The 27331-nt window shown below is 39.3% G+C and overlaps 1 protein-coding gene across 3 annotated transcripts in view; it reads right to left on the reverse strand.

Annotated features, from left to right (window-relative positions):
* Positions 1-27331, reverse strand: part of WASF3 (WASP family member 3) — a 66087-nt gene that overhangs the window by 22222 nt on the left and 16534 nt on the right. For 2 of the 3 annotated variants that reach the window (XM_080577334.1, XM_080577333.1), the window contains exons 3-4: positions 22897-22989; positions 1858-1998 (exon numbers count right to left, since the gene is read on the reverse strand). In XM_080577334.1, coding sequence (XP_080433460.1) covers positions 1858-1990 — 133 coding nt within the window. In that variant the 5' untranslated portion in view covers positions 1991-1998; positions 22897-22989. Of the gene's footprint in view, positions 1-1857; positions 1999-22896; positions 22990-27331 lie in introns of those variants that run through there. The other variant, XM_080577335.1, reaches the window with a different exon arrangement.

The raw sequence follows: 27331 nt of genomic DNA on the forward strand, positions 1-27331 counted from the left end.
TTGACGTGAATAAAGTGCATTAGGGTTGTCTGAAGAGACTTCTGATAACCTGAGAAATCTGCTAAATGAAAACACCATGACATGAATTGTTTCTCGGCAAGTTCCTCAGCAGTAGTCATAAGAGGATCTGAAAACACAAATTAACATTAACTAATTAATATTAGCCCCAAGACCAGATCTAGAGAAGTGAAAGTTAGACATTTCTAGCAAGATTTAACAAGCCAGAGAAGTGAAAAGTACTACCCACACTCTGGCCATCATTGTGTAGCACCAAAACAAGGTCAGATATCCTTGAACGTCATCAGGAGGCATCAGCCTTTCTTCTCAATTTTCTGAAGCTTAAGGATGTTGATACTGAGAAACTGCCTAATAAAATGGTAAGTGAAACTCAGTGACAGTAAATGCAAATGCACTTTAACTATAAATAACTTTAGACTCTATATCAGCAGCTACTGCTCAAAAAAGATCTGACAATTACTTAAAGACTTTTCTGAAAGTGTCATCTCAAAGTTTAGCAGGGAAAAAAAGGTTTTATAAACTTTTAGGGAACTTCTGATAAAAAGTCACTGTGACACTCTTTGGACTATGATGGGACTCCACATTTAAAAAAAAAAATCTAACTTCAATATCCAAGGCAGAAATAACCACCATCAAAATTACAAAAAGGTTTCTAATCCAAAAAAAGTGTTAACAGATCAGGACATTCCAACTTCTAGATATCACTAGTAGGACGCAATAATGATTTATAAAATCACAGCTAATACAGAAGTATGTGGGAGGTAATCACTTTCCATTATTTTTTGTAGGTATCAGAAAGAAATGGAACAATTTCTATTGTGGGACATTTTGCCATAGGTCACTGTGCGTGAAAGAAGTACAGTCCTATTTGAGCACATCTAAACAATCCCACAGATGACAGGTTTACAAATGCTTGTTACATAGGATGATTCAAATAGACCTCCAGCTTAGAAAAATCCCTAATCATTGACTACTGGGAAGTGGAACATGATGTGTTTCTTGTACTCTTTCCCTAATCATAGGCTATTTGCTATCATCACAAACTGAACACCGGGCTAGTGGGACCCACAGTCTAACCATGGGGACTTTCTAATGCTCTTAAACCGTTTATATTTACAAAGTAAAAAGCTGATGAAGTGATCATTTCTTTTCTAGGACCAGAATTATCGACACAAACAACAGCTGCTGACTGTTAAACACTCTCTGAAGAAGTCTGTCTTCTCATTAAGAAGTATTATTCTTCTTGCACGCACTCCAGACATGCTTCTAAAATTGCTAGCTGTAGGGTCAACTGATAGGTGTACTGTGCAGGCTCTTCTCTGTAGAGATAATGCTAACAGTAGTCTGCAGGTTTGTTATGGCGAATTCTATTCTTTTGATGTATGTTTTTTATTTTGTTCATATTAATCGTTCACACACAAAGAAAAGCCTTAAGAAATAACACTTGAAATAAACCGAAAGTTCAGTCGAATGTCATTTAATGACAAGAAGCAGAAGACTTGGCTGCCTTCATCTCATACAACTGAAGGCCAAGAACAACTCAAGTGCTAGCTTTGTTTCCTGCATCAATTTCTTACACTTTAAAAACAAATCACTAGTTTACTATCCATAGTTGTTTTTTTTCCCTTAAAAAAAATCTTAAGAATCTTAGAGAGGGTCTGCTTGTACAAAACTAAAAATACATGACAGCATAAAAGCAATGAAGTAGCATTATATTATTGTCAGTAACAGTGTCCTGTATCATAGTTTTGCTATTTAAAACAAGCTATCTGGGAGCCTTTCATTTATTCAGTTTTCCCATCAGCAATCAAATGCTTGCAGGAGGATACAGATACTTACTTAAGCTGCTTAGCTGGCGGATGATAGCAGCCAGGGTACTATTCGTTACACATTCCAGTTCACTAGTTATTCCCTCTGGCAGAGCTCCTCGGCAGAGATGCCTTGGTTCGATATTCCTTTTCACCAAAGGCATGGCTCAACCTGGAATTTACACAAATAAAGACAGTGTAGTTACAACAGTGGAAATACAAGCTAGGAATTTAAACAGCACACATCCAGCGTTTTTCTGCAAAACATACTTCATCTTTCTTCTTTTAAAGCACTTGCTTCAGTATTCCTGTCGTAAGACATTGTACCATTTCTACCGAGACACTGGAGTCATGTACTCAAGCCAGAACATGACGAGAGATAAGCAAGTACACTCAGAGGATGCAGTCCACATAAATCACATGCACCAAACCCAAGGCAAGCATACTATTTATTGCATACAGAGACCTGTGTCACAGCGTACAAATGCTTAGTAGAATCACTGGACTTCAGAGCACATTTGCATTTATTCAATACTGGCAGTTCCCCCAGGACTCACAGGAAAGGATGCTGTCTGGAGCGAGCCGGGTCACTGCCTTGGCACAGAGCATTTGCCCAGCAGGCCACAGACTGACCATCCACGCTTTACAGCCCCGTAACTGCGTCAGATGCTGACCAAACCTTGCTCTGACAGGTTTTCAATCAAAATGATAAACTCATCTGACAGATAAGGGCATTGCACCTATGCAGAAATACACCGGGTGAGATTAAGAAAGAAGTTGTAATGTGATGAGAAAGACAGTTTTCCATCGGTGTTGTTGAACGACAGTCTCAGGTAAGAGCATGTATTTACCAGATTTTGGACACAAGCCAGATGAGGGAAGACATTTATCTGAGAAAACAAAGGCTGTTAGAACTGGCCTTCTTGGAAAACCAGAGAATAACTAGGATAGAGAAAATAGAATAGAAAAGCTCAGTTGGAAATGATTTGCAAAGATCACCAAGGCCAACTGCCTGACCTCTTCAGGGCTAACCAAAGTTAAAGCGTATTGTTGAGAGCCTTGCCCAAATGTCTCTTGAACACTGACAGGCACAGGGCCTCCCAGCCCGCGCCTGTGCCTGGCACTGCTCCGTCCCATGTGCAGCACCCCACGTTTTTCGTATTCAACATATTCAACAAAGGGAAGAGCATCACAAAAGGGCATAATAAACACTCCTGTAGAAAACAGCTTTGACAGCAAGGATGCCCCACTGGAACAGAATTCTTCCAAAGGTAAAAGGAGAGCATATAAAAAAAACTTAGTGCCATTTTAAACAAAACTGCTTAACACAATTATGAGTCAACTTGATTAGCCTTCTCCAGTACTGACAATTCGATGCCCATGAACTATTTATGAATTACATTCCATTTAAAGACCATGCGGCACTAAAATATTCTGGAGTGACAAATTCATAATACTATCAAGGGCACAAGTTCATGTGGAAGAGACTTAACTAACATTTCTTTTTTATTACACTAAAGCAATTAAAATGGGCTTCCAATTTCTATAATTACAATCATATTAGTAAATTAAAAAAGACCTTTTTGCTTTTCAGATGTGGTATAGCAATTTTAGTAATGACTTTTTCCCCCCAAAGGTTTAAAATATTTTCTTCTCAAGGACACTTATAAAAAGCTGACAAATCTTAATTAGTAAAAAGCAAATTATTTGAACTATAAGATGACTTCATAACAGCCCAGAGAGAAATAGGCTCATGACTTCCAAGCAACAGTCTTGAATTATATTTTATATTTAATATAAAATGGTTTATTTGAATATGGCATAATTTAAAGCCAATTGAACCTGCTAATTTTTAAACAATATAACAAAGGCAATAGAGGAACCATTTTTGTTCTATTAGACCATCAAAATGCTTGTTTGTTTTCTGTTTTTGTATTCCTCTACAAAGATATTTAGAAGTATTACTTAATATCCAATGCAGTTTGCTGAATTTGAGCAAAATAGGTACAAACTGGAAATTCATAGTTATTAAGGAGTATCTTAGGAATGCAGCATTGCAATTATGGGGGAAATACAAGCCCTTTCTGAAATATTGATGGGTGACTTACCATCACAAAGTGTTTTTTCCTTGGAACCAGTTTTCATGTGCAACTCATCACTAAAACACACTAGTGAAGAAGGCAACCGTCATACTGTAGGATCATGGGTTGTTGCTTTTTTTTTTTTTAAAGGAGGAAGGGGGTCGCAATTGTGGGTATGTTTTTTTTTTCAACACTTATTGGAAATTTGTTTTTCTCTATTTACTATACATGTTCATACTCTTTTTTTTTTTTTTTAAACTGATCTTACTTATATAAAAAGACCAAAAACCAGCAGAATAAAACCTGGTTTCCTGTGGTTTTCTTTCTGGCCCTGAGCCAGCCCCCTCTCACCTTCTGCAGTTACCAAGCTTCTTCCCACCAGCCGTGCAAGGTGCTGGGGCCAGCCAGAAGCTGGGTGCATGCCCCCTCTGAGGAGCACACTTCTAGCTTCAGTTCTGCAGAACCATCCCCAGACAGCAACAACCTGCACAGAGGTCGGATGGACTTTCAGAGATAAGACATTTGCTTTAGCTGTATGGTCTACTGTGGATTCTGGCTTGCCTGTAATTCCTGTTTACAGGTAACTAAATTAAATCTCTGTATCCAAAACAAACATCAGCCAGATTATTCTCTCCTAATTGAAGTATTAGGAGTCATTAGGCAGGCTAAGATGCTGTATTTTCCAAGGAAATCTCAGGGAATTAAAAGCGGCCTCCCTGGGTTTGTGGTGTGCAGTGAATACGGTTATGGTAACGGTGGCTCATTGAGTTCCATGTTCTTCTCTGTGCTTTTTCAGGCCACTCTTCAGCCTCAGCTTATCACCAGCAGTGATACAGGGGAGGAAGAAAAAGACGGGTGGACATCATGTAACATCTCCCTACATCCACACATGCTTTCTGTGTACTGGCATGTTGGATGTAGACCAGAGATGACATCTCACTGCACCCAACTCCAACTGGAGCAGAAACAGACGCTGCTCTCCAAACCCTACAGACATCAACAAGAGCACGGTTAACTCGATTTCCATGCACATTTGGAAAGGGCAGCACATCAGAAACTGGAATTAGCTTAGATCAGCCCATTAAAATTCACTTTAGGTATGTTCCCTCAATATTCTCACTTCCTTTTTCCTTCCCCCCCCTTCCCCCATAATAATGTGCTTAACTGCCTCATGCTTTCAAATTAGAAGGCACTTATCTGGCAGTTGCTGCTTTACAAGAGAGCGGGGTACATACAGATAGAAACAACCAAGGAATTGGTGCTTTTCTTCCTGTGCTTTTCCTGCTCTTCCAAAGCATCGCCCCAGGTCACCTCAGACTGACTTCCTGAGGCCAGCAGCTGCTAAACTGCATGCAAGGAGCTTGACATTGCCTTGGCGAGGCAGATTTAAAAATCGAGTAGGAAGCAGATGTACAGTAACAAAGATGAAAGAAGACAAACACAATGTACAATCTTTCTAAACAACAGCAGAGCAGGACTATTATAAGAGGCAAGCGGGGTTTTCAAGTATTTGAACTGGCAAAAACTCAAACCAACAGCTGCTCCTAGAACCTGCCTTTGCCCTTCCACGTCCCCCACAGGCACTGTCATTTACACTAAAAACATCCCACCAACATGAGAAGTATGTGACTGGATTTCGTGATTCTTACGATATTAAAGTTCTTTATATAATCACTAACTCTGTCAAATGAACTCCAATTTATTATACAGTCCCTCTCCGTGTGAATGTTCCCTTATTTCATTTTCCTCAAAGACACTGTTCAATTCCTTTTTTTCAAAGCTCTTGAAAGGAGATTACTTCTTATACTCACTAGCAGAATATAACAAAGCTGAACCTATTTGCCACAAAAAAAAAGCTTCCCATATATTCATCCCAATTTTTCTCTGAATACATTCTATTATTGTCAGGAAGCATTAGAGCTTTTCACTGATGAATCTCACAGCCCTCTATAAAAAAAGAGAAACTACCACAATTCACTTTCTATGGCAAAGAAAGAGATGGCTTGAATATGCAGCTCACTGGAACCGGTGGAGTGGATGGGATTCCATTCAAAATTAAACACCTACGTTTGTATTACACACACAGGAGCTCAGCGTCTATGTCTCTCATGAGAGTTCAGAAGCCTAGAGAACTAAATTACTGCATCTATTGATGGATAGGTACAAGCACAATAAGGAGAGCTCGCATTCCTCGAGTATAACCTCTGCTATGCAGCCACCTAAATTTAGGTGTCTGAACGTAAAACTGAATGAATTCCACCTCTCAAAACAGAAATGCCATAGGTTTCCCTGCCTCTAGTCCCACAATCCAATTACACTGCCTCCTACTTAAATCACATTGCCTCTATGCGTAGGGTACTTTAACTTTTCAAATGTCTGCAGGCAGCTACATGTTGCAATACTTGACGTCCTACCACCCAACCGAAAACCCTAGATTTCCATCTTTGCATTGCACCCGATTTGGTAATACTGTCCATTTTCCTAGTCATGTTTACAGTTCTAGATGCTTTGCATATGTTAAATGAGAGAAGAAGGGAAAGCAGGAAGATGAATGAACCCAGAGCGCTGTTTTTGCTGTCCTTCTCCATATTAACAGAGCTCTTACTGTAATAGCTGTTGCAGTAAACTATTTCTGAAGTTTTATAAACATAGAGGGTGTTGTTTTGTTGCCTTTTTTTTTTTTAATTTGGCTGGCGTTTTGTCTGCACTGAGCTCTTCAGAGCATATCTTATGGTTCAATGATATTATGAAGGAAAAAAATATTCAGTAATGACAAGAGAATGGACAGAGAAGGAGACAGTTTGGTTTTGTTTACTTACAACCTATTTTATGGGCCTAGGTTTTCTTAGACTACCCCCTGCATATCCAGAAATCCTATGAAAGTGTAACAAAATTGTTGAGTCAGTAGTTACCTGTGCTAACACCATGGGCCAGCAACACAAAGTTTAGTCAGTCATTAGAAGGTGAACACATCAATTGAGAAGTTTCCTCTACTTAAAGCATTGGGAGTGAAAAAAGTGTAAGTGGATCTCCACAGCACCGAACATTTCAGTTTGCAATTACCTAGATTTTACACTAACATTAACTCTAAACAAACATACACAAGATGACATTCATTAATGTAGGGGAAAAAAGGTTTTGAGAATGATTTAACCTGAAATTGAATAGTTATTTTTTCCATTAAATTAAGGATTATAACATAAAAGTTGTTTTAAACTATTAAAAACAACTTTGAAGACAAGTTAGAAATCTGCCTTATATTCTCTCAAGTTTGATGGATGATTTTTTTCTTTTCTTAGTTTCCTAAAACCCCGTCTTTGCATTATTGTTGATCGTGGGTCAAGAAGATATTTATCTCCCAAGATGTAGTAGCAGCAAAGGTCCCAACAACTTCCACTTAAGTACTTGGTTTGTTCAGCCCAGAGCAGAGCAGGCTGAGGGGAGGCCTCATGGCGGCCTGCAGCTCCCTCACGAGGGGAGCGGAGGGGCAGGCGCTGAGCTCTGCTCCCTGGGGACAGCGACAGGACCCGAGGGAACGGCATGGAGCTGGGACAGGGGAGGGTCAGGCTGGGCGTTAGGGAAAGGTTCTGCACCCAGAGGGTGGCCGGGCACTGGGACAGGCTCCCCAGGGCAGTGGTCATGGCACCGAGCCTGCCAAAGTTCAAAAAGCATTTGGACAGTGCTCTCAGACACATGGTTTGGTTTTTGGGTGGTCCTGTGTGGAGCCAGGAGTTGGACTCAATGATCCTTGTGGGTCCCTTCCAGCTCAGGATATTCCATGATTTTGTGATTGTGTCTACAGTCCGCCACCTATTAAGCATGCCACAATGAACAAGACCGAGGGACATTACTGCTTTACATTCTTTCTTCCCAACAGAAATAAATCATTTCCGAGATACAATCCTAACACTAACTTTTCTCCAAATCATTTTTCCCCAGCAGTTTCCAAGGAGATAAAAATTGTGACAATATGAAGTACAGACAAATTATGATGATGTTTCATCTTTTGCTCCAAAATAAAGGATCACATTCATCTCATACAATTAAGTGGCTTTGCCATTGTTAGAGGAAGAAATAAAAGATACTTCATGCTCTGCTAATGAAGCAAGCATACAGACAATCGGCAGTGTAACTGAGGTTACCGCTTTTATCTTCATTTCTGGAGAACAGCACTGTTTTTCTTTTTAGGTCTAACTAGAGCATTATCTGTGGAATATCATTTTTTCCTCTACTAAGTTTTCTCATTGTAAAATCCATTGATTTGGATGATATTCCTCAGATAGTTTTATCCTTCCCTCACCCCCTACGTTTTTCCTCTGAAAGCCACCTGAGATACTTGTTTGGTAGTCAACTTCTTCTGATTCACCTTCTACTAGCATAGTACAAAAAACTACTTTAAGTGAGTAGTTTCAGACTTTAAAATTTCGTTTTCAAGTAACCTTCTTGAAACTAATGTCAGATTCACATTCTTTAAACTATTTTCCATAAAAAGAAACATGAAACAATGGAAGAAAAACAATGTTGTCCCAGTGAAGTTTTTATATTTTTAAATAAGATTTCTCATTCATTAACATAACTCAATCTTCCTTGTTACCTGCTACTGAGATATCTATTTTGGGAAAGATTTGCACCCCTGAAATTTAATGAAGGTTCACAGACAGCACAATACAATAGCTTGCTATACTGAGTTCAATCACTCTGGCCACATAGGTTCCACCTACTCCTTTCTACTCGTCCTGTATCAGGAAACAGAAGATCCAGGACACCTTCACACATGACCAGTCTCTCATTGCTAAGATCATAAGCTGTCCTTTCTCTAACCAAAATCTGTTTCATTAAGCCAAAATGCTGCTCACGCTCTCTCTCAAATTAAGGAAGGCTAGAGGATACTAAAGAAATCAAAGTAAACTGGGAGGCATCCACCAGTGGTATACCTGTTGCTGGGAAAAAAAAATAAAGGTTAAAAAATAGAATAAGACACTAAAAGTATGAAACAAAACACGGGAAAAACATAAAAAAGTTTTGCTGAATGCAAACAAATAGATAAATTTAAATCTGGTTTAACAGGACACTGTTTAAGGGTAAAAGGTGCCCCGCTGCAACACTGTAGCACAGTGAACAGTAAAAAAAAAAAAAAGGTTGAATTGTGCCTGCATGAGTGCAAATCCAGACTAACCACCACAAGGTGTATTTTATTGTTCAGTCTAAACAATAATTTCTCATCTCCTTTCCATATCCCTGTGGATAATTAACCACACATGCAATGACGACAACTGACATTGTTGCTCTCCCCTGAATGCACGGTGACCAGCGTAAAGTACCAACAGAAGATGTGACACATTAGTGGTGTTCTTAGCGTGATGGCTGCTCATCCTGCACACAGTCCTCTCCAGATGGCTCGGGGTGAGAGGGATGGTGGTCTGGGGAAGAAGGAATATTCCATACTGTTCTGAACATCTGTTCAGCTTCCCTTATACATTAAGAAAACCTTACTGCCCCCGTCCATTTTATTCTTCCAACTTAATGCTACTATGCTAACACCAACTACAGTGTAAATGTTACAAGTGTGCACAAGAAAAATGGCTTTTCAAGTCACATAAGAGCATTTGCTTGGGTTTTGCTATCTTAAAAATGGACTTGTTTCAATAAAGCAAGTACTTAGGCTGCACTGAAAACATTTTTCTTTCATATGACCTTTCTTGAAATCTGTATCATACTCCAAGAATTTATCATCCCTTCTCCTATTCAAACAAACAGAACTGAACTGAGTCACCATTTGTTTTTCTTTATTTCTGTTTGACTTTACTGAAAATACACACAGTATGCATTTGCTGAAGCTTGTTTAAATTTTATTCAATAGTTTTGTACAGCAACTCAAAAATATTTTCCTTGTGCATTCTCAGAAATAGTGGCAGCTCTTCATTTTTTAAGCAGAGGTGAAAGAACTAAATACAAAGATACTTTACTGCATGCACTAGTGTACCTCTCAAAGAAGCCTTTAAACATACCATCTCTTGTAAAGAAGCACTCAGCCAGAACAAGGAAAAGGAACTCAGCACTGAGTTAAGAAAGCAGAAACGCTTTGTCCTAGGGCACAACAAAGACTTGGATTGAAAATCTCCTCCCTTCCTCCCCCCCGGCTTCTGTATCATCCCAGCATATGCAAACCATACGTCGGCTAGATTTTTTCAGCTCTTGCTACTTTGAAAACCCAATGATTACACATACGAAAACGTGCAAGTACTGAAAGAACACTGATTGGAAAAATGGCATCTTGTAAAATCTTATTTTCTTTTCACCTTTATGACATTCAGCGAGGAGTAAAAGCTGTATGAGGTCAAAAGCAGCACAATCACAAAGCAGTGGAGAGCTAGTTATACAGCCAAGCTAATTAGGTCAGGAACAGACATCCAATACCAGGTCAAAATTCTTTCCAGATGTCATCTCTGTACTCAAACTTGATGAGATCCGTAGAGTTAATAGCGTAGATAAAGTCACACAGTTCACCCTCACTACGGGGAAACTCAGCAGCCCAGGTATCCGGAAAAGTGTCTACGTGTCATACCACCCAGCAGAAGCATTCCCATGAAATAGCTAAGATAAATCTACCCTTAAAGTAAATCATGGTTCAAACACTTTGCAATACACTTAAAACACTACTGATTCCTACCTACCCGGTACCTGTTAATTTTTCTAGCTGCTCTTACCTCTTCTCTTCACTGCTTCTCTTACTCTTCTCTTTACAGGGCAGTAAAATCTAACACCAACAAGAACACCACCATTATTTCACAAATGTTATTCAGCTAACAGTCAAGCATACCAGGACATTTCCTTCCCACCTAGAGGAAGTGTGTCTGCATGTTTCATGATCTGACAGGACTTCAGACCAAAAGCATCATTAAAAACACAGATTCCCTCTTCATCAATCTGACGATTAAAAAAAAAAAGTAGAGTGGCTTATCACTTTCCAATTTACTATAAACTACCAAGAGACTACTGTAACTTCAATTCTTTCAATAAGGTCTCTCAAATGATGACCTTTTAAATCTTAGGCAACCAAAACACAGCTAAAGCAAGCATTCATGTACATATTTTTCTAGCAGTTTATTTTGAATTATGGAAATTACTTTTTTTCTGTATTACAGAAATTTAATAGTTTGGTAATACAAGAACATCAGCAACATCATTACTGTAAGGTATTGCAGGCTACTTTAGACAATTTGATGCTGGACCAACTTCTGTAAGACAATATTATATAAACTGCAATACTAAAAATGCTTTTTCTTCACATTTAAACTACAGTAACGCAGATATCACTCTTGGAGCCTGTTTAGAACACACTTGTACCAACCCTCCTCCTTCTCAAACACTAACTGTTATCAGAAGCTAATTCCTTGATTAAAGAAAATGTAAATTGCAGATAGGCCTTGCTGACTTACCCTGATCCCATTTAACAGAGCCTTACTGGATTTAAAGTGCTTGAAATACCTGTCTGGGTCACAGCCCATGTGACAAAGGCATAACATTAAGACCTTCAGGATCCAGTCCGCAGTGAGCACATGGAGTTCAAATCCTCAAATCACCTTAAGCTAAACCAGAAGCAAATTCAGTAATTTGGTTCTCAGGACTCCAATTAACCCTAAATTGCAGGGGAAAGTACAAAAGCGATGAAGGATCCACTCCATGTCCAATAACAGACATTTTACAGCAATACAGTGTTGCCTATTTCCTTTAGAATCTAATATTTATTTACTATTAGAATCCTTTCAGAACCGCATTTTTCCAAAAAAAAAAAAAAGGTCTGTTGTTCTAAAACTTTCCCCTCTGCAGTTAATCTAAAATATCATGGGGAAGTGCTAAGTTCTCATAGTTATTTTTCATGTAAGACCAAAACTCTAACGTGTATATATACACGGACATGTATTTATTTATTGTATATATACACATACACAGTGTGCACATATATATTTGATATATATGCACATGCATGCATGCATTACGTGTAGATATATATTTATTATACACATGACACTCTGGGATGATGGAAGAATGCAATGACATAGGTCAAACTGGAAAGAAAACCCATTTTGTACGCTGACAATTCAGCATTAATCTTTGCCTCAGCTCCTAGTGTGCCTCCCGGAGTCCCAGTTCTCATCAGGCAGGACAGACTTTCCCCCTGGGAAACAACTCTAACAACGTTCAGGCCACCACCGTACATCACAATGCCTAAAAAACCTCGCGGTCAAGCAACTGCAGCACCCACCTGAAAACCAAGGCCTTTGAGACAGCAGCACGAACTTCCTGGCACATGTCTCCAGCACAACACAACCCATGAAGATTTACGTTAACATAACATAAACCAGCAATCTTTAAATTCCTCAAGGCAGAGCTTCCCACCTACTCCCATCAAGGGATTTCAGCACTGAACTCTGGACTTCCTTAATTTTCCCAATTATGACACTACTACCAATATTCCCCTTTCCCTATGTAAGCGCCCCTTCCAAGTTTCTGGTAAGTCTATGTGGGGGAAAAAAAAGTTTATTTTGGGTTCATTTTAAGGGAAAAAGTGGGAAAATATTTTGTGACTACATCCTGTTATTAACAGCTGAGTCTAAGTAAAGCAACATAAAAACTCCCAACTACTTTCATCCCGAGCCAAGCACGCCATCTGTTCCCACAAAGCACGCCAGTCACCAGAAGATGGACTACAGCGTATCACAAAGCCTTAGGTGATCAAGATCTGGTGCATAAGTCAAGAAAGATGCCACGAGTGTCAGAAATACATCAAAAGACAGTAGGGAAAACAAGCGCACAACCCACGAAACACGAAGCAGTCTTAACTAAGCACCAGCATTACTGCAGCCAGGTATTCTGCAGCTCTGTATGGTTATTTTGCTTCCGTGCCTAAGGAGGGCTGACCGCTGAGTAGAGGCTTGCCTGGATACTTTTCACATCTCTCCTACATGTTATCTGCCCGAGTTCGGTAACTTGAGCACTCACGATGCAATTTCTCTCTCTGAGGTACCCTCCTTCTGTGTTTTCCACATGGTTACCATCTTTAGGCTAACCACAAAAACCATTCATCTTTGAAACAAGAAAATAGCAACTCATAATTTTCCAGTTCATAAATTAAAATAGTAATACTTACAGATGGCACCGCACACAGTTATTAGAACCACAAAAAAATCCATATACATCTATAATTGAATTATAATCAACTAACAGGCGGTGTCCAGCAGAGATCAGAACGGATCATACCTCTTTCCTGCCTCATCACTACTGATGACATGTTCCAAAAATTAAGTTACCTGTACAGATACCAATTCACATCTTTCACCATGAACAGTATACTAAGAGAAAAACCTGTAGCATAATCCAAAAAAAAAAAGAATATGTGATACATCTACTATTTAATTAGTATATGAAGCACATTAATACACAAAGATCAAAAGCAGCTACACCTCCCCAGATATAAAACTTTACTTCCCCTTGGTGTCTCTACTTCTTTTGTCACAAATTTTCCCTTTTACTAGCATCCCATATACATATGTCAATGTTCTGCTCTGCATTAGCTTCCTAATAATTCAATCTATAAACCTTGTCTCAGTTTTGGAGGGGGGGGGGGTTGGGTTGTTTTCTTTTTAAAATAAAGCCTAAAATGAACATCAGGCATTAGAAAAAATAACATGCTTTGATACAGCAATACTGGCTTACAAAATCTTATTTGTAGCACTTAAGAGATTTCCTCACTACACATACAGTAACTCCCATTGTGAGACAAATAAGCTACTATAAAACCATCATGAGTCTCAGACCAAATACAGCAGTTAGCCTTCTGTAAGAATCCCTTTTCAAGGCTCGGAAGGCTGAAAAGCTGTGTTCCATGAAATCTGGCAGTGTACCAACACATCTCCATGGTGCTGGCAGGGTAGAAGCGCTCCAGAAACCAGCTTCAAGGAAAAAAATTCTTAGCATATATAATCTATCACTTCGAAGAAGCTTAAGTGACTTCTTCCAATTAGTTACTGGGGATAGAGATTACCAATAACACTAAATCATTTTTAAAGTTATCTTTGTTCGAGTATTTCAAATGGGTGCATTTAGATATATTTTGTGGAACTTATTTTGAATACATGGGTGCAATCTTCTTTGTTTATATAATTATCACACCCCTCACACACACATCCCCCCACCCCTCACACACTCCCACTCCTCACAGTTTTGAAGACGCAAACTTTGGGTTTTGTGAGTCTACAAAATTTCAGAACCTAACACCGACCATTTGGAAGCATCATACCGACTGGCAGCTCTCTCTAACTGTTCCCAGCTAGCTCTCCAAGTATCAAGGCCCATTAGATTCTCATCTCCTAGAGAGAACCCTACAGTTTTAGGCTCACCAAAAATAGTTGATATACTACACAGCTGCATCAACATACACTGGACCGTGGTGCTAAAATTATTAAAATTTGAGAGGTCTGGTTAAGAAGTTTATACTTACTAAAAGAACGCTCCTTTCGACTAAAAGCTTGCAGTCTGATTCTTTCCAACCCCCCACTTCTGAGCTAAGATACTACTGGGCGTGCATCTCTCCATATTATCGCGTTATTCACTGTTTGATCCTGTCTTGGATTTGCGGCAGTTAGCAAGCTCCTTCAGGAGTACATCCCTTCCAGAGACAGGTATCTGACGCTGTTAACAATGCAATGATTGCTTTTCCTCACCTCTTTCTTTTTCTGAAACAGTATATAGGTTGGGTCTCTGCTCCCTTGTTCTCTCCCAAGTGACTGCAGAGGGGGAAATGCTGTCCCAATGTTCTCTCACTAGAGTCATAGTTAAAGCTTCTTTCTGAAATGTAAATTCAACTTGCATTATTACACACTCAGAGTCCCCAGATCTCCAATATGATCCAAACCAAAGTGACATAGTAATGCACCCTGAAAGACTATTCACTACCTAAAAGTCAAAAAAGAACTTTCATTTGGTTTTCCTTTCCTGGGGACAAGGTAAATAGGAAAGGGAAAATACTGGTTGAAAAGATAAAAATCCCATCATCTGAAGGCTGAAAACCTGTCACATAATGATTTTGAAATATGGCTCCCTCCAATTTTTGTGAATAAAGGCTCCACAGGAAAGGAGGGAATAAAGACATTCTATTCTATGCAAGATTCATGGCTTTATCTACCCTCCCTTTCCCTACAACTTACTCGGCCACCAAACGCTGGGGGAAGGACCTCGTCTTACCCACTAGCTGGCACTCATCTTGCCAGCAGCAAGCCACAAACCAAAGCCTTGGCAATAAGGCCAGCGAAAAAACAGTGAAGAAATGGACTGCCCCCATCTGACAAGGCTGCCACTGCAAACTAGCTTCAGAAAGCCTGCTACAGTAAGGTTACGTGGTACCTGTGTTACTGCACTATCCGTACACCCAGACACTAAATTTCCTCTCCAAACTTGACAAAGGCAAGCAGCATCTCAGCTACACAGCTGGGAGACAAAGCTATTTGATGATTCTTACAAGCACACAAAGCCCGTGTAAGGATCGGAAATTGGACCTAGATCACACTGATTCTTAGCAATGAAGCTTTAACCACAAGATGAGTTGTGTTTCCTTCTCAGAAGCAAAACCCAGCTATTGCCTTAGGACCCACTCCACTTACAGCTGTGCTTTTTAAGACAGCTGCAAGCCAACTACTCCTTGCTTTAATTAAATGGATTCCTCTTCCCATTCCATTTCAACATTCCTCCCATTGAAGCTGCTGCTCCTGGCTGAGCTGCTTTCAGGGCTGGAATCAGTCACATGTGAGCAGAAACATAATCCGGAGGAAAGAAGTCAAAGCAGTTTATGGAGTTACTGTCCTTATGGCTGAGGCCACGTAAGTGACAGTGAGAGCACTCAATCTGCTTCAGAACGAAGGGAAAAACAACGGTGAATCAAACTAAACTCATTTCATACTGAAACAGAATAGAGGCCTTCAAAAGGTCAGTTACAGCATTGAACTGCACGGGTGAATAGCAAGCTAAACGAACATGATTACTTAAAACATTGTAACTAGACCTGAAAGATGTATTGGTCTGGGAGATTAATAAGTGTTTTCCACAAGAAAGAAACACTGTCAATATTGTCATAGAAAGAGGATTGAAGTCTTGTCCATCTTATTGGTAGAAAAACAGAATTATGATAAAGAGTTGAGAGTTGTTGTAATTTTCTGTCACCCCCTGCTGTCACATTTACCAAAATCACCTAGGAGTCCCAGTAAACTCTGAGGCCAATAAAATCTTTTCAGACAGATGAAAACAGGTATTTTGTATATATTTATTCTCCAGAGTCACAGAAGCATCTGTCATGTTGTAAGGACTGTATTACGTGACATTTCTCCTGCACACATTACAAATGCTATGTCTCTTGTTAGCTAAATGAGAAATTCATACCTGCATCATTTCTATCTTTTTCATAGAAAGATGCTTTTGGTAAACGTTAATGTGGTATATATTGGTTTCAATTGTTTATTTACAAGAAAAACAGCATGTATCTGTAAAAATTTAAGACAAAATTAATTTAAAAGGCATTAAGTTTTCTTTTAGTGTGTGTCCTTCCCCCCCCCCGCAATAAACAGACAGTACTCTGAAAGAGAAGGGTGGGTAGAAACTCAGCAGAAACTGCTGCCTTCTTTTCAGGAACAGCATGTCTCCAGTCAGATGAAAGACAGCATCACATCTTGAGAAAAGCAGTTGCTCTTCACTCCTGCTCAAGTCTGATGGCTTTTTTTTTTTTTTTAAGAAAAAAAACTTTCAAATGTGTGGGGTTGAATCTACAATAAACGATTAAAAAAAATCAGAGGAACCTACTCACTGTGTTTTGAAATACCAGTCTAGAAAGCCTCAATTCCTCCAAGTCACAGCAAACACAACACTTCTTAACATAACTTGTTTCCCATCACTTTGTCATCAAATACCTTAGAGTAGTATATATATGTTAAACTGATTACATCATTCATATTTCATACTTTGAGAGAACTTCCATCTATCACAATCCAACAAACACCTGAAGAAAATCCAATCACTTTTACACTAACAGCTAATAAGACGCCTTGCCCACATTTTAGAGCACTAGTCCAACTTTTTCTTCCTTGATAGGAACCCTACTGACAGGGCTCTCTTCTCCTTCCAGGTCCTTCTAGGACCACTGCCTTCCTACTCTGCACTCCAGCTTCCAACACAGCAAAGAAGGCTACTGTGTCCTTCATGCACCCCACAGCCCCTGGGCAGCAGAGTTCACTAGCTTGGTCTCTGCTCTGCACTCCTTACTTTTGGCAATGCCACGTCTCACTGCTCCTTCGGCAGCTGCCATCTGGTCCAACAGGAGTTGGAGCCACTCGTATCTAACAGGTGAGGTACGAATTAATGCTTCCTACTAGCATCAATGTTAAATCGTTTGTTTAAACTATAAACATTAATATGGATTTTTTTAAACCATTCTAACACATAGCTGAGGCAGCTACATGAAAATGCTGTGTAGCTGCAACCAGATATTTAAGGGTAGTTCTGTAAATACCTAACAAGCTGCACAGTAAAAAAAAAAAAAAAAACTTTTCCAAGCTTGTTTTATTCACAAGAAAAGGCAGATGACTGCAACAAGCATTGATAAAACATGCTTTAATTTCATTTCTGAAGTTAAAGAGGAAAGAGCAACCATCTAGACTCCTGACAATCACTGCAGGCTCTTGTGAAAAGCAGATTGAAATTACTCTTAAATGGCTGTTTCCAATAACATTTTGATTACTTCTCCCCTCTCCCACACCACAATGTTTAGTCCTAAAGTTGCCGTGAGTTTGCCTCAACATATTTTGCATATTGGACAAAAATATTATTAATATTGATCTATCATGAAACTGTTTTGAAGAAAAGAGGTCTCCTAGAATCAGATGTCCATTCTTAACACCAGTAAGTAGATTTTGAACCCAAACACACTAAAGTGAAACAATAAAACAAAAATTCTGCAGTTTTAATGTCTATGACATTGTTTCTCTTTAACAACCACATCCTGAAGTAACAGTAGAACTCTACAGCATGCTTACTAGAAGGTTGTCCTTCACAACTTTTTCCCTTCCAATAGCTAACTACTCCATTTTACTCAAGATATTTAGTCATTTCCATTAAAATTGCAACACCAAACTAAGTTTCTGATTGTTTTATGCTGATCAGCTGATACAGATTTTTGCTTGGGCACTACACTACAGATTGCCTCTATCCACCCTTACGAAAAAGGTTTAAAAAAAATTGTATTCATTGTAGTGCCTAATAAGTTCTACCCTTAATATCTCAAAGCATCTGAAAATTAGGTATGGCTTCATTGCTCAATACTGCAAGCCGTGAAACAAAATAATTAAATCCTTTTAAACATACATTAAGATTTCATACTACGTTAATTTTTCATTGAACAAATCATTAGCACTTGAATGGCAATCCAAGCTTTATGAAAAAAGATAAAGTTGAACATAGAAATGTTACTGTCTGAGCTTCATACAGTTTTCATCTCAGTTCAGGAATGTTTAATCTCCACACATACAATACATCCCAGCTTTCCTTTTCTCAGCTGACCTAGACAGAAAGTCTCCAGTGGATGCAAAGATACCCAAAGGCTCTTCTTCTTTTACGTAGTGATCAAAGGTATATCTTGTCACAAGACTTGTGCTGAAAGTCTTCCCTTAAGTAAAATGCATGCCTTTTAAAAACAAAAAAAATCCCTAAGACGATGCAACACAAGGTTGTTTTTTTTTTATACCAGGTCAGAGATAATCATCATCAGTTCCCAACATCATCATGCATCGTTGCTCACTTCCCCCAAAGTGAGCTCTCATCTAAAAACATCTTGTCCATGTTTCGAACCTCTGTGCAGACTCCCGCCTTTTCCCCCCAAGGCTACATTGTTATCCAAACATATTATTTAAAAGAAGGATAAGTGAACAGTTCTAAGAGCAGAAGTCAGATGCAAGGTTCCCCCTCATCAGACAGCAGCCAGGTCCTCTTCCTTCCCTTCAAACAATGTATTCCCAAGTTCACAGCCTCAAAAGCTAAGAAGCACGTCTCCATCCCAGCGCTGCTGTTGCTGTTAGCCTGGTGAATACGACATTCTCTTGGAAAATGCAACTGTTAGTTTAAATCCCACTGAGCCGGTGAGACCCCACAATCCAAGAAGAGCGGACTTTATGATGATAGCCCTAAGCAGCTGGCTACTGAGCAAGATGAGTACTCCTCTTGCCACCTCTCTGATGAGGCACCATGAGGCAGTGTCATGCTTGTCAGCACCCAGTCTAAGACCGCTTGAGAACCACACCAAACCGAGCAGAACTTGCGCAACTACATTGCAGACCAGAGTTTTTGTGGACTGGTAAGTTAATGCTAGCTAGGCACAAAGGCTTTGACACCCTTTTGATTCAGAAAGTGTCATTTAAGTAATTTAAGATCACATGGACCTTCCACACCCCCACCACCAAGTTACATAATGAACCAATCAATACTTACGTTGCTATTCAACTGCTCTTTAAATAGTCAATGCAATCTACAGAGACTACAAGCTGCATGTATGGAAAAAAAAATCGAGCCACTAGAGACTAATCTACACGCAGTTCAAGAAGCAATTTAACTGCATCAGTTAAATTTAGAAACTGATTCAGTTAATCACTGCACAGACAACCAAGATTTAAACCTCATCTTCAAGCAGATCCCTAAACGCTAGCTGTGTAATTCAGAAGGGAAATCACTATGATGCCAATCACGTAAGAAGTTCAAAGAAGAGGTCTATGACTGCATTTATTTGCCCTACAGAAGTGGCACTGAACTGCCCACATACGGTCATAATACAGAATGTGTTCAAACCACTATCTTGAGAAGTACGGGCATACTCTCACTGCGCAGATGCCAGCTTTAGCAAATTATTCCTTGTGTACTACCATCAAATCCATTTTGACAGGCTGCAGTTTAAAAATATAAAGTCCCTCAACTCCAAGCATCAGTCAGGTCTAAAGCAAGTAAATGAGCACTGAATAGAACTCTAACCCAATTTCAACAAGAGTTAAGCCCAACTACTGAGTCTCTTAAAATCAAAATCAGACAGAAAACAGCAAAGCTCACGGACAACGCATGCACCTCTTAATTAACATCAGAATCTGTGATCAGACTTCTCATGTTTTAGGTCATTTCTACCTAAAAACAGTTCCACCTCATTTTGGCTTTACCGCTTGGAATACAAGGATTCTGGGATACTTGGTCCTCTCTCAAACAGCTTTGTTTCCCCTCCCTGCTCCACAGGACACCATCTGGGAAACACGGTCCTACCTCTCCCTCCATATACTGCTACATTATTAGAGACCTTCAGCTTTTTGCTGGCCGAGTAGCCTAAAATCTTCCTCCTACTCTCCAGAAGCCTATTCCTCTCCTCTGCACAACCTACCTCACCCTCATTCTCTCCTGTTCTGAGAAGCTTATTCCTTCTGGGAAAATGCTAACTGTAGTCTTATGAAGATCTGGAGGTAGCTTTGCTTAAGACTTCGTTGTAAATCAAGAACACAAGTTACTAAATCATTCTATAATTAACCAGCCATGAAGAACACAGGTTATGTGATTGAGAAGTCCAAGAGTAGATACAGAAGTCTTCACAAATAAATTTGGTTTAACCTTGACAAAAAAATCTAATGTGCTCTCACGATAGAAGCATTTCTAAAGACTGGAACAGTCTTATCCACACGGCAATCATATACAAAATTTTAACATCTGGCTTCAAAAACATTTAATTGAATACAAAACATTTGTATCTGCCATACTAACTATAAACACTTATTTCTTAGAATTACTTGTATGTGATGACAAAGGAGTTCTTCAGCTGGTCTAATGAACTGACATTTGAGGCTGGTAAGCACCACAATCCTTTTTCCAAGCCCTACATTTTATATTTCCTTCCTGGCTACACGCTCTTTAACTCTAAGGGACTCACTTTTGTAGTGTACCATTGCAGCATTACAATGGAAGTTTAAAAAAAAAAGCCTGTGTGCACTACTTACAGAGGATGGCATGTTAAGGAATCAGTACCTTTGACAAACATTTAACAGTTGTATTTCATTTTGAGTAACTTGACAACTGTTAGGGGTGTTTATATTACCTAAGCACACTAGAAAATCCAGAGAAGCAAGAAGAGACAAGGCACAATTACAATCCAAGTGACAATAAGAATGACTTGATTTAAAAATGAAAATACCTTACTATATACGCAAAATAGGCCAATTAAGACATTTTCAAAAATGATGAATTAAAAGTGAAATCCTTGGAAGCTGAAAATAACTACATTTGTTTAGGAATCAGTCATTACTTTGACTACAGGCTTGTCATTTATTGACCAGGAGGAGCTGCCAACTGTATCTTCTATTAGAACATTTGTGATGCATGAACGATCAATGTTCAACAAAGAATTAGAATTTATTATGTTTACTATAATTAGCTTTTAGTATTCTTCTGTTCCTTTCTGTTTAAACTATTTCCTTCAAAGTGATGTTTAATTGTTAAAAAACATTTCTTTGTTGTTAAAAGGGTGATTATTTTCAAGCGTGTTCAGCATCGTCTTTAAATACCATTCAGCTATACTAAACACCAGACTATTGAACTGTAGATCCATTTCATTTAAACTCTACATGAAAATCACGCTTTATCTGCGCAAGGTATTTTCTAATACTACACTGAGTATGAACAGCAAATCTCAAAATAATTCATAAAGTTTTATGAATAAACATGACTTAGGTAGAAAAAAATCCTAAACCTAGGTTCCTATTCCTTTAACAACCAATCTTTAATCTCTCAAAAACAAGCAAATGTGCTTCCATGCAGCCTGAAACACATCCAAAGTGAATGCTGCAACAATCTAAGGTTGTAGTGTTAAAAAAAATCCAAAATATTGGAAGTTATTGGGACAGTGTCATCTTTTTTAATCCCATACGCAGTAGAAGTGTGTAAAACAAGCTCCTAGAGAGATTAAATCTGGGGGCCAGATACTGGAGAGATTAGGGGGCCTTAAAGACAGCTACTGGAGTGACCATATGTAAGGACTAACTACAGGAAAGACCTGTGCTCGCACAATTTGGTGCAGGTATGGAGGAAAGTGGTCTCTCCTACAAGCAGTTGATACTATCTTCAACCTTCCCTTCCCCACAGAAGAACACTAAACCTCTCTTCCAGGTTATCCCCCTGCTTAAAAGGTTTCTCTGCCTCCCACTGCAGAAGTGGTCAAGCTGCAGTCCCTTAAAAAAAAATTAGCTTTACTTATGCTAAAAAAATTGCCTGAACTTTGGTGCTAAAGAAGGACTTCTGCCAATCAGCATGCATCAATCTTGCATCACACGATGAAGAAAGTGCTCCATAGCTGTTTTTATACTCTCTCACCAACACAAGAGGTATTCCCCATCTAGAAGTCTGTGGGATATGTACGTCCCAGCCAAGATAGTTTGGGGATGGAGGGGTTTTTCCACAGAAAGCTAGTTTAATATCAATAAATTTAGGTAATTTATTATGTGCTATGCTTTTTGAGGCAAGCAGTCAAACATAACTTCATCAGATTTGGGTTAAATCCCTATGACGACACATCAGCAAAGCACGGAATATACAGGGCAAAAGTAATTAGCAGATGCAAATTTTAAATCTGATATTTCATTAATATCCACAAACACAACAAATGTATTTCTGTTTTCTACACAACCAGATTAGCATTTAAATTATACCAGTCTCCTGGGCTAGCAGTGTTTGACATTTGTTTCTCGGCCTAATACAGCATATTTTCGACATGAGAGAAATAAGCCTCCTTTCCAGTCTTGATTCAAAAACCTTCTGGACAGTTTCCAGACTTCCTCATTGGTCTTCATCTTAAGGACTTATCACAGTTCCAAAGCTTGTGTAATACATTCCTGCATGACAACGTTCAGTAAGAGCTCAGTTGAACAACTTACCATTTAAAAAAGTAAGTAGAGAATATCCTTTCTGTTTATACGTTTGAAAAGACAGCTGTTCCGTAACTTGGTAGCACACTCAGGTGGCTTTATCTGCAAAGAGAAAGACAAAACCAAAGCAATTTTAACTTCGTTTTTCAGTATCAGAATTACAAACTAAAGATAAGCATTAAAAAAAGCACTGGATCATTGATCCATTAAACTATTAAAAACCATGCATGAGTTTCTAGACACACTTTTAACTACTTTGAGATAAACAATAACACCATGCTAGAGCCAAATTATATTTTTTAAAGGTCAGAAAATTGCTTGTGTTATTTTATAATCAATGCCTCTGTTTTTAATGGGAAGTATCTACAGAGAAAACATGATGTGCCCATTTAAAGACTACGGGGATAGGAAAATGGAAGATAATGGCCTACAGTAAAGCATAATAAAAACACCAGGTTTAAGTCCCACCGAGATACTTCGCCCTAGATTAAATATTACTAAACACATACTTACTAAAACAAACCACCTAAAAATGTAACGAGAAGCTCTTACAAAAATTAGGCATCGTTCCCATGGAAGTATCACAGATCCTAGCTCCAAGAGAATAATTCACCACCCCTCCCTAAGCTTCCTTCATCCTCAAAACATCAGAGCTTTAACACCATGGTGCCCCCACTTCAACTCCAGTAAGTGGTGGTGCAGTGGACAGGTATTCCAGACAGCGCTGCCCCCTAGTTAGCTCGCTACCAGCATCTTCCAGTTGGCCAAGATCTTGGTCCTCATTTAAGTGTTGACATGCTTACAGAAGGAACTGCTCTGAAGCTACACGTTATAAAAGGCTCACATGTATTAGTTCATTCATACCCAGAGGTCTCTATCTTATCACCAGGATGTGTGCTCTACACAGCGAAGAGGTGCCTTCCAAATGCAGCTCTGCAAACCTGACTAAAATCATGTCAGACAGGATCCTATTAACATAAGTGATTTCAATCAAGAGTGATGCATTCAGTTATACCTCTGGTTCGAGAAATAGCAGATCTGCTTTAGAACAGTTATTGCCAGACTGAAAAAAAATACTACAAAACAGATGTCACGGAGCATTAGCTAAGTACAAAGTGACTGGAACTTTATAAAGAACTCAAACCCTCTAGTAACCATGCCCAACAGGATGGCTGAGGACATATTCACGTGTCACATTAGCCTGGGCAGCACAGGTACGTACAAAGGTGCCGGTTCCCCACAGTAGCTACTCACTGCAACCCACCACTTCATCGGTTATGTACGCAAGTCTGCAGGGCTGCACTGCATAAATAGGATCGCTGAATCCATCCCGAGAGGAACAAACTCTCCACTCAGGTCATCAATATGCACAACTTACATAGGGACGGGGAAGATGCCAAGAATTACCACATGAACAGTGAGGATGAGAATTTTGTTCATTTTTCATGGTGAAATGAGATTAACTATCCTTACATATATTCAAAGGGTCAGTATAAATCCTTTGCATGGTTAAGTAAAGATATCACAACATCACCAGTGTCAAGAAGCTTTGTGTCTTGTCAATGGGCACTTTTCTGATTTTTATTTAACAAAAACTAAAAAATTAAACTAAAAACCCAGCCCAAGGCAGAGAACACAAGAGGGGAATAAGAGAAGAAACACTGGACTTTCTCATTATATCTTCTATACTTAAGACACAACTATGATTACAAATATATTGCACATGCATGCAATGTGACATGAAGGAAAAGACATCTCAGTACACCCTTAACAGTCCAGCAATGTCCATCTACTGGCACAACTGAATGTACACACTCCCTTATGAATGGATTATTTCTTTTCCATAAAATCTTCAAGAAAGAAACCCCAACAAAAGTCATTTAAAAAAAAATCATGCTCATTACGTAGTATATCAGCAACTCCTCTGCCAAGTGCCCCATTTGATTTGTTGTCACTAAGTTACAGAAAGTACTGAACAATTTCGACAGGATAAGACTTTAGAGTTACAGACTGTGTAACACACTGAGTTTTGATTACAAATGTATATAAAGCTGAATATTGTTTAAAACCAATGCTCTAAAACTTTTTAAACACGACTCCTAGTATGTAAGCAATTTAAAGAACAAGCTATATGCCATACAGGGGATTACCTCAGAAATCCACAAAAAAAAAAAAAAGGATTTAATGCAAGACATAACTTTTATACAGATTGAGGATTAAAAGTATCCAAACAGTGGGTCATCATCAAAATGGTAAAACATGGATTTTATGTTAAAGTCTGCTTTGTAGGATGGGGGGAAGGTTTTTAAAACACGGTTTCACATATGGACATCCATAGCTCGAGTTTGAATTCAAACAGCAGCTGCTTTCCTATTACACCACGGAAGCATTTAAGATCTTCAGTACTGATTTGCCTTGGTAGCTTCCTGCGTGCATTCAATCTTAAAAGCATGTGACTAAAATCCTACAAACTACTGAATCTCTACAGCAGTCATTTGGAAAACCCAGAGAGTTTCTGGGGTCTTTGAAGAGCAGAACCATACACCAAGAAGTGAGTAGGTGCCATTTGATCTGAAGTACTTCCACGGTGGGATGGTTTGTGTTTTTTTTTTTTTCCTGCAAAAGAGCCATAAAAAGTAATTACTCCAAACCAGGGGGTTTCCTGGGGGTCCATCCTCAGCAGTTTGCTTGAGATTGATAAAGATAACTAGAAAGTGTCTTATCTTTAGACTAGGTCTAAAGATCCCAGTCTCAAACTCAGGCATATCACAGGTGCAGCACAAAGGAAGACACAGCAGCTCGTGTTTGCCAAGTGGCCTTTAACTGACAATTCACTTGCTGTTGTCTAGTCTGAATTCCGAACCTACAAAGACATCCAGAGATAGACTCAGTTGAAGAATACGCTGTTATTGGACTGTGGAGAGTGATCTGCCTTCTGAGCTCTCCAAGGACAACTTTTTTCTCTGTATCTTTCTGAGAACTGCCTTGGTGGCAGTGGGAGCACTGGATGCTGTGACAAATTCCTTCCAAACGAGTTTAAGCTCTTGAAGTTTGTCTTTAAAGCAGGTAACAAAGCAAAAATATTCAACCTGTTCTGGAATAACCAGTGTCACTTCCATCCATTGTCACTCATTGGAATATGGTAAAAAAATATTCCCTGCCTGACGATATTTGACAGAGGAGATCTGTCTGAGCCAGAAGCTAATGAAATTGTGAACACCTGGTGGAATTTATCTGCCATTAAACACTTGATCTTCAGAGACTGCACCACCTGCAGAGGACAGCCTGCTAAGACTATGGGGCAGCCAGTATCAGCACTGGTTTGTCAGACATCCTGGGCAGGTAAGAAGCATCCTAGCACTGAGCAGCCCCCAGATCTCACCTCCTTGGCACCTCAGTGACAAGAGGGTTGCCCAGGACAATGCTCTTCCTTAGCAGTCAGAACTGATCCTCTGCTGCAAACGAAGCCAAGTCCAAAGAGAATGCTACACCACAAATATGACTGCCTTCTAGGCCTCTTACTAGACCAGTACCAAACACAACAGGCACTTGCAACTATTTCACTCTCTCATCTTCAATCTGAAAAGATTCACCAAACGCTGTCAAAGAAATATGCCTAATACCTCTGAGAAGGAAAAAAAAAAAAAAAGCTGGGATGTCAAGATGATGTCAAATACCTAAAAGTGCTTCCTGGCAGCATTTACTGTCTCTAGACCTTCATCAGTAACAATCCTAACCTCACGGCACTCTTCCATCTTATTAGTCTGCTCCTTTTCACAGCACTCTTCTCCAGAGACGTGCAGTACATACCTCTACAGAAAGGGAAGGAGCTCCCTCCTAGCTCCAGCCCCAGTGCCCTGAGATGCCCCCCTAGCACTCTGTTCAGGAGTGCTGCTGGCTTTACATCACATTGGAGATCCACTTCAGTAACACTACTGCTTCTAATGGACCTTCCCCAGAGGACAGAGGCTCTGCGTTTTTAGTTGTTGCCTGCCCACCCAACGGGCTTTATATAGCATAGTTCTGTCAGTTAAAACTTAAGAACATGCTTCTTAAAATAAAACAATCCATTAAATTCTGCTTTCCGGAGCAACCTCATTTCTTGTGGTTAGCAGACACTGCAGCAAAGCATGAACATCCAGGCAGGTGCTATGTATATTTAAGTACCCCAGGGAAAAGGAAAACCTGTGGGATCATTAAAGAGATTAGCCCAAGGCTAGGTGGGAACGATGGAGATACGAGCCTTCAAGTTAAATGCTCCACTAAAAAAGAGCAGTGGATATGGTAAAGGGGATAAATGAAGTCTGGAAGGCTTCAGAATGCCGAAGAAAAGAGGCAAACAGAACTGACGTGATTTTTTTTAAAAAAGGGAAAATATCAGATCTATGAAGCAGCGCAACAGGGAAGGAGGCAGCAGCAAGACTGCCCTTAATGGTATCCTAGT

The sequence above is a fragment of the Anser brachyrhynchus genome, assembly GCF_964034855.1.
Source record: "Anser brachyrhynchus genome assembly, chromosome: 1".
Taxonomy (NCBI): Eukaryota; Metazoa; Chordata; class Aves; order Anseriformes; family Anatidae; genus Anser; species Anser brachyrhynchus.